This window comes from Antedon mediterranea, chromosome 3 (genome assembly GCF_964355755.1).
Source record: "Antedon mediterranea chromosome 3, ecAntMedi1.1, whole genome shotgun sequence".
Lineage (NCBI taxonomy): Eukaryota > Metazoa > Echinodermata > Crinoidea > Comatulida > Antedonidae > Antedon > Antedon mediterranea.
Genome location: NC_092672.1, coordinates 13,753,443 through 13,761,564, shown reverse-complemented (window position 1 = coordinate 13,761,564; position 8,122 = coordinate 13,753,443). Strand labels below are relative to the sequence as shown.

At 34.9% G+C, this 8,122-nt stretch overlaps 1 protein-coding gene across 1 annotated transcript; it reads right to left on the bottom strand.

Annotated features, from left to right (window-relative positions):
• Positions 1 to 1,998: 1,998 nt before the first annotated feature.
• On the bottom strand, positions 1,999 to 3,138 carry LOC140044063 (somatostatin receptor type 2-like). The gene has a single exon (XM_072088544.1). It carries the CDS (start codon positions 3,136 to 3,138, stop codon positions 1,999 to 2,001), a length of 1,140 nt encoding a protein of 379 aa, XP_071944645.1.
• Between the last annotated feature and the right edge of the window lie 4,984 nt (positions 3,139 to 8,122).

The following is an 8,122-nucleotide window of genomic DNA, read 5'->3' as shown; positions in this document are numbered from 1 at the left end:
CAACCACTTGCATTGCTGAGTGGTTCAATATTAAGCATACGATCGAATATTTTTTCATGATTGATCATAATCTTCGATATACCGGCACGGATCTCTTTGCTTAGCTCACACAGCTCCTGACCGTATAAGGTATGTTTCTGTAGCGGGAGATTTGAGCTGATCGTTGACTCAGCTGCTGTGGGTTCAGGGAACTTTATTTCGTTTCGGCCCCATAAGTAACAGGAAAATGATGTAGAACGTGAGTAAGCAAGTAAAATGGACTTACTGAAGCAGTGAGATTGTAGAATCACTATAAAATGTGTTGGTTGAAAATATTTAGCGGAGCTGGTTTTGTACACGTCCTCATTCAGTCGTTCCCATCATGCATTTATGGCGCAACATAAAATAGAACTGGCAACGCGAATTTATTCAAGATTCTTTGTGTATGAGAACGCGAATCGGACGCAACTTCAAACGCCTTTAACACAGAAGTAAAGTAAGACGACACCGCACATCTCAAATCATCCGCATACTGAATGAACTTGCATTCTTTACCCCGACTACCAGGTAACTTCGCACCCTGAATCAAACATGACTTCATGTACAAAACATAAAGCAGGAAAAAGAGGGCAGCATTGCCTCACGCCCCGCCCCATTAACCATGACATGACTAAAAGATTCAGCATAAAACAGCGGAACCACCGCAACACATTTTCTTTGAAACAAAACCTTTTTAATGTTAAAAAAAACCTTAAATTAACTATCAAACGCCTTCGATCAAAGGATCAAGAGACGCGTATTCCACAATATATCTAACCAAAATCAACTTCGATTGAACCTTCCTGCCAGAACGTTTGATAGGGACCACCCAACAATGCCAATGACTTTCTATGTCCTTAAACAAATAACTTTTGACAACAATTTGTAGTTCACATTAGGCCGAGGTTTTTCCTCCTTTGTGGTGTAAACACCACTTTTATTTACATTTCATGTCATCACCATAAAATCATATTAGGGCCTATTTTCACTATTATCACATTTTTAATAATTTGATCTTCTTCATCAGTAACATTTTAAAGCTTGTGAATTCACTTTGTATTTCATATTACCTCATGTTTTCATAATTTTTTTTATATTTTTAGTCGCGTGGAATCTCTTTCCCTCCTCAAAAAACCGCACCCTCGTCCTAACTCGAGCTCCCTCCAATTGACTCTGAGTCAGGCCCTACAGATCAACCTTGATCTTTGTCATTACATTAAGGTTGTATTTCACGGGAATTCTCATAAGATGTGCGTATCAATCACCAATTCAAAGATTCACATGGTCAACATGACCTCTGACCAACTCTTATTATCTAGAACTAGAGAGGGCGCTAAACCATTAAACAAGATATAAAGTCAAACTTTACAAATTCTAACGAATCATATACTGCGTAACTATAGAAAAAAATAGCTTCCAGCCGAAGTATAGTTGTTATGGCACGCCGTGTATGCCAAAATATTTTATTTTATGAAAATTAGACCAAATCGTCGTCTAGAACCTAAACTAGCCGCGCGGTGAAAATAGTAATAATAATATTTATTCAGTCACCAAAAACAAAAAATAAGTTAGTGAAAAATCCCAAATATATTCTGCACTGCTCATAGCATGCTCATGTTCAATCTCTCTTTTTCTTTCAAGTGTGAATTTTGTTAAGAAGCAGGCAGAGTACAATGCAGTTTGTCATATATTTAGTAGGAATTGAAACGGGTAAAAGAAAGGGCGGCATGTTGTAACTCGTATATACACGTGAAATACATACGTAATAACACTGTGATTTTAAAAATGAAACTTTATTACTCAAAATAAAATTGTTTAAATTATAATATATAATTTATTATGGATTCATATAACGCCTAATGTCGTGAAACCTCTAAGCGCTGAGGCCTACATAGAGTAGAAACTGAAAAAGGTGCAATAAAATATTTACTACTGTAGTAATGTATATCTTGACAGTTTATTAACAAATATATGAAATGGTCATCCATTGACGTAGGCGGGGTTTGTCTGTGAAACCACTGTAACTCCACTCGTCTTCTTGCTCTTTCGTCGTCTGTAGAAAACATCGACAAATGCTTTCCTAAACATTTCATTTACAACATTATATATGAAAGGATTAACGGACGAATTTGTATAAAGTGCAACACGAAATATGTTAACAATCTGCAGAAGTATAACATTATGGTCAATGCCATGGTAGATACTCACTATGTTCATGATTGAGAATGGTGCCATACAAAATATGTAGATAGTTACAGTTAGGAAGATCGTCATAAAGACCTTCTTTTCTGATTTTGACCTTACTTTATTACCCGTTGAATTGGCTGTTGCAAAGGTTGATCTTTTGAGTGTAATCAGGATTATTGTATAGAAACCAACTACAATTGTTATTAGGGTAAACGATAAATAAATATCGATCACAAAAAGATCATTTTGAAAATCACAACTGTCGGTGTTCGCACCACAGTAAGTACATACTATCGTTGAATTAGGAGCCCCGTTGTACATATCAGGCCATGGGAATTCATATGAAACTATAGAGATCCAAGTAAATTTCCGGGCCTGCCATGTTAAGGATATTAGCCACATGATAACGCAGACTTGTAAAGATCTCGAACGTTCTCCAAATTTACTGTTCCGAAATTTCAAAGGGTGACAAATTGCAAGATATCGTTCAGCAGACATCCAGAAGATTGTGAAATTTGCAACTTGCAACGCAGTGTCCACGATGTAAATGTTTAGGTGGCAAAACCATAGCATACCCTCTCCGATGCCCATGTCAAATACATCGTGTAATGGACTGTGCGCAAAGGATGACCATATCAGATCAGGAGCAAAGCAAAGAAACAGAACGTCAGCAATCGCTAAGTTGGCTAAATACACGTTGACTGATGTGCGCATGCGAGGATGTTTCACTATTACAGTGATTGTCATTAGATTCCCAATAATACCGATAATTACAACAATTGGCATAAATATTGTGATAACAATCTCATCTGTAGTTGTATAGGAGTAAGATTTGATTACGTCATCCCAATCGGTCTCCTCAACTTTTCCTATGATATCAGTCGTCGACTCATACACAATATTCGAATCGGTGTAAAAAGTTGATTTGTTCATTTTTTCACCTTAATAAATAAAATAAACGTTAAATAAATAAATGGTATATCTATAAACAGCCTAGATTAAAACAAACTACGTAGGCTACATGTTAAACAAGGCCTACACAAATGAGCAAAAAATTGGGTTAATTTAACCAAAAATAGAAAGGAACTCTTTTTTCATGAAACAAATTAATTTTGCAATTAAGTTTCTTTGCTAAATCATCAATTGTAATTATTACATAACCGTGTTTAATATTGTATATAAGGATTTGTATTAACAATGCCATTACAAGATTTTGGAGGCCTAAGGACATTTTCCAATGGTTTTGATGGTACCCGTTTTATTATTACTGTATTTCTAACGAACATCCTAACGACATGACTATAGACAGTACAATTACTGCAGTAATAACAGATTAGACAGTACAATTACTGCAGTAATAACAGTTTATACTTAATTGTTGTTGAACTTGTGCTTTAATATAGTGTTTTCTGTAAAACAGAATACATCTTGTATTTGGTATCATCACCTTATAATTACATAAAGTAATACATAAGTCAAATTATCATGTCTTTTGAATAATAATTTTATGTTTGATTTTGTTTAATTCCTTCCAGAAATCGGTCCAATCGGCTCGATCTGGGCCAAATTGCCTAGGATTCTTATTATCAATACAGGAAAAGCGTGCAGTATCCGCCGCGATATAACGGTTTTATTTGCTATAATCTACAACTGGCTCAGGTTGGTACGGTCCTGGGATTTCAAATTAAATCGCTTTATTTTGTCCTCAATAGGAACATTTAAAGCGTATTCCATGTATAGTACGTTACATAAAAATATTATTTGAAAATATGTCGCGAATATATCATTACTCAAATTTACTAAAAAGCGAAACGTGTAGTCTTGTTTTCTGCATGACAGCGAGATTGGAGAACAATAATTACGGTTCATAAAATAAAACTCTAAAAGATCACAAGACGAAGTACTGTGTACTTAAGCTTAAAAATGTCTTACCTGCTGTCCCTTTTCCTTCAATGTTAATAGTAACAGCTACAATTCCGATTAAAGTAACACCGATACTCTTAGTGCGGAATCGGCAAGAGGTTTGCCGTGTAAAATAGTTCACACCATTTAAGGCAGATAGTTATAACGGTATTACATTAATTAACAGGCGTGGCTTGTATTTGATTGGCTGATACCTCCAGATAATTAGTTATTACATTATAAAAGAATTTGGTTAATTCATTAATGTTGGAATCTACTTAATTGTATTGAAGGTATTAATTAATATATAAACATGACAAATTTGACTTTGACTGGCATTATAATTTAATTAAAATATAACTTATCATTGCCCATCAGCACCAATCCGAAAAGTAGGCTATATTTCTTGATTCAAGATTCTTTGTGTATGAGAACGCGAGTCGGACGCAACTTCAAACGCCTTTAACACAGAAGTAAAGTAAGACGACACCGCACATCTCAAATCATCCGCATACTGAATGAACTTGCATTCTTTACCCCGACTACCAGGTAACTTCGCACCCTGAATCAAACCTGACTTCATGTACAAAACATAAAGCAGGAGAAAGAGGGCAGCATTGCCTCACGCCCCGCCCCATTAACCATGAAATGACTAAAAGATTCAGCATAAAACAGCGGAACCACCGCAACACATTTTCTTTGAAACAAAACCTTTTTAATGTTAAAAAAAACCTTAAATTAACTATCAAACGCCTTCGATCAAAGGATCAAGAGACGCGTATTCCACAATATATCTAACCAAAATCAACTTCGATTGAACCTTCCTGCCAGAACGTTTGATAGGGACCACCCAACAATGCCAATGACTTTCTATGTCCTTAAACAAATAACTTTTGCCAACAATTTATAGTTCACATTAGGCCGAGGTTTTTCCTCCTTTGTGGTGTAAACACCACTTTTATTTACATTTCATGTCATCACCATAAAATCATATTATTTTCACTATTATCACATTTTTAATAATTTGATCTTCTTCATCAGTAACATTTTAAAGCTTGTGAATTCACTTTGTATTTCATATTACCTCATGTTTTCATAATTTTTTTTATATTTTTAGTCGCGTGGAAGCGACTCTATAGTTCACTATGTCGGTCGGTCTGTCTGCCCCGGACAATCTCTTTCCCTCCTCAAAAAACCGCACCCTCGTCCTAACTCGAGCTCCCTCAAATTGACTCTGAGTCAGGCCCTACAGATCAACCTTGATCTTTGTCATTACATTAATGTTGTATTTCACGGGAATTCTCATAAGATGTGCGTATCAATCACCAATTCAAAGATTCACATGGTCAACATGACCTCTGACCAACTCTTATTATCTAGAACTAGAGAGGGCGCTAAACCATTAAACAAGATATAAAGTCAAACTTTACAAATTCTAACGAATCATATACTGCGTAACTATAGAAAAAAATAGCTTCCAGCCGAAGTATAGTTGTTATGGCACGCCGTGTATGCCAAAATATTTTATTTTATGAAAATTAGACCAAATCGTCGTCTAGAACCTAAACTAGCCGCGCGGTGAAAATAGTAATAATAATATTTATTCAGTCACCAAAAACAAAAAATAAGTTAGTGAAAAATCCCAAATATATTCTGCACTGCTCATAGCATGCTCATGTTCAATCTCTCTTTTCTTTCAAGTGTGAATTTTGTTAAGAAGCAGGCAGAGTACAATGCAGTTTGTCATATATTTAGTAGGAATTGAAACGGGTAAAAGAAAGGGCGGCATGTAGTAACTCGTATATACACGTGAAATACATACGTAATAACACTGTGATTTTAAAAATGAAACTTTATTACTCAAAATAAAATTGTTTAAATTATAATATATAATTTATTATGGATTCATATAACGCCTAATGTCGTGAAACCTCTAAGCGCTGAGGCCTACATAGAGTAGAAACTGAAAAAGGTGCAATAAAATATTTACTACTGTAGTAATGTATATCTTGACAGTTTATTAACAAATATATGAAATGGTCATCCATTGACGTAGGCGGGGTTTGTCTGTGAAACCACTGTAACTCCACTCGTCTTCTTGCTCTTTCGTCGTCTGTAGAAAACATCGACAAATGCTTTCCTAAACATTTCATTTACAACATTATATATGAAAGGATTAACGGACGAATTTGTATAAAGTGCAACACGAAATATGTTAACAATCTGCAGAAATATAACATTATGGTCAATGCCATGGTAGATACTCACTATGTTCATGATTGAGAATGGTGCCATACAAAATATGTAGATAGTTACAGTTAGGAAGATCGTCATAAAGACCTTCTTTTCTGATTTTGACCTTACTTTATTACCCGTTGAATTGGCTGTTGCAAAGGTTGATCTTTAGAGTGTAATCAGGATTATTGTATAGAAACCAACTACAATTGTTATTAGGGTAAACGATAAATAAATATCGATCACAAAAAGATCATTTTGAAAATCACAACTGTCGGTGTTCGCACCACAGTAAGTACATACTATCGTTGAATTTGGAGCCCCGTTGTACATATCAGGCCATGGGAATTCATATGAAACTATAGAGATCCAAGTAAATTTCCGGGCCTGCCATGTTAAGGATATTAGCCACATGATAACGCAGACTTGTAAAGATCTCGAACGTTCTCCAAATTTACTGTTCCGAAATTTCAAAGGGTGACAAATTGCAAGATATCGTTCAGCAGACATCCAGAAGATTGTGAAATTTGCAACTTGCAACGCAGTGTCCACGATGTAAATGTTTAGGTGGCAAAACCATAGCATACCCTCTCCGATGCCCATGTCAAATACATCGTGTAATGGACTGTGCGCAAAGGATGACCATATCAGATCAGGAGCAAAGCAAAGAAACAGAACGTCAGCAATCGCTAAGTTGGCTAAATACACGTTGACTGATGTGCGCATGCGAGGATGTTTCACTATTACAGTGATTGTCATTAGATTCCCAATAATACCGATAATTACAACAATTGGCATAAATATTGTGATAACAATTTCATCTGTAGTTGTATAGGAGTAAGATTTGATTACGTCATCCCAATCGGTCTCCTCAACTTTTCCTATGACATCAGTCGTCGACTCATACACAATATTCGAATCGGTGTAAAAAGTTGATTTGTTCATTTTTTCACCTTAATAAATAAAATAAACGTTAAATAAATAAATGGTATATCTATAAACAGCCTAGATTAAAACAAACTACGTAGGCTACATGTTAAACAAGGCCTACACAAATGAGCAAAAAATTGGGTTAATTTAACCAAAAATAGAAAGGAACTCTTTTTTCATGAAACAAATTAATTTTGCAATTAAGTTTCTTTGCTAAATCATCAATTGTAATTATTACATAACCGTGTTTAATATTGTATATAAGGATTTGTATTAACAATGCCATTACAAGATTTTGGAGGCCTAAGGACATTTTCCAATGGTTTTGATGGTACCCGTTTTATTATTACTGTATTTCTAACGAACATCCTAACGACATGACTATAGACAGTACAATTACTGCAGTAATAACAGATTAGACAGTACAATTACTGCAGTAATAACAGTTTATACTTAATTGTTGTTGAACTTGTGCTTTAATATAGTGTTTTCTGTAAAACAGAATAAATCTTGTATTTGGTATCATCACCTTATAATTACATAAAGTAATACATAAGTCAAATTATCATGTCTTTTGAATAATAATTTTATGTTTGATTTTGTTTAATTCCTTCCAGAAATCGGTCCAATCGGCTCGATCTGGGCCAAATTGCCTAGGATTCTTATTATCAATACAGGAAAAGCGTGCAGTATCCGCCGCGATATAACGGTTTTATTTGCTATAATCTACAACTGGCTCAGGTTGGTACGGTCCTGGGATTTCAAATTAAATCGCTTTATTTTGTCCTCAATAGGAACATTTAAAGCGTATTCCATGTATAGTACGTTACATAAAAATATTATTTGAGAA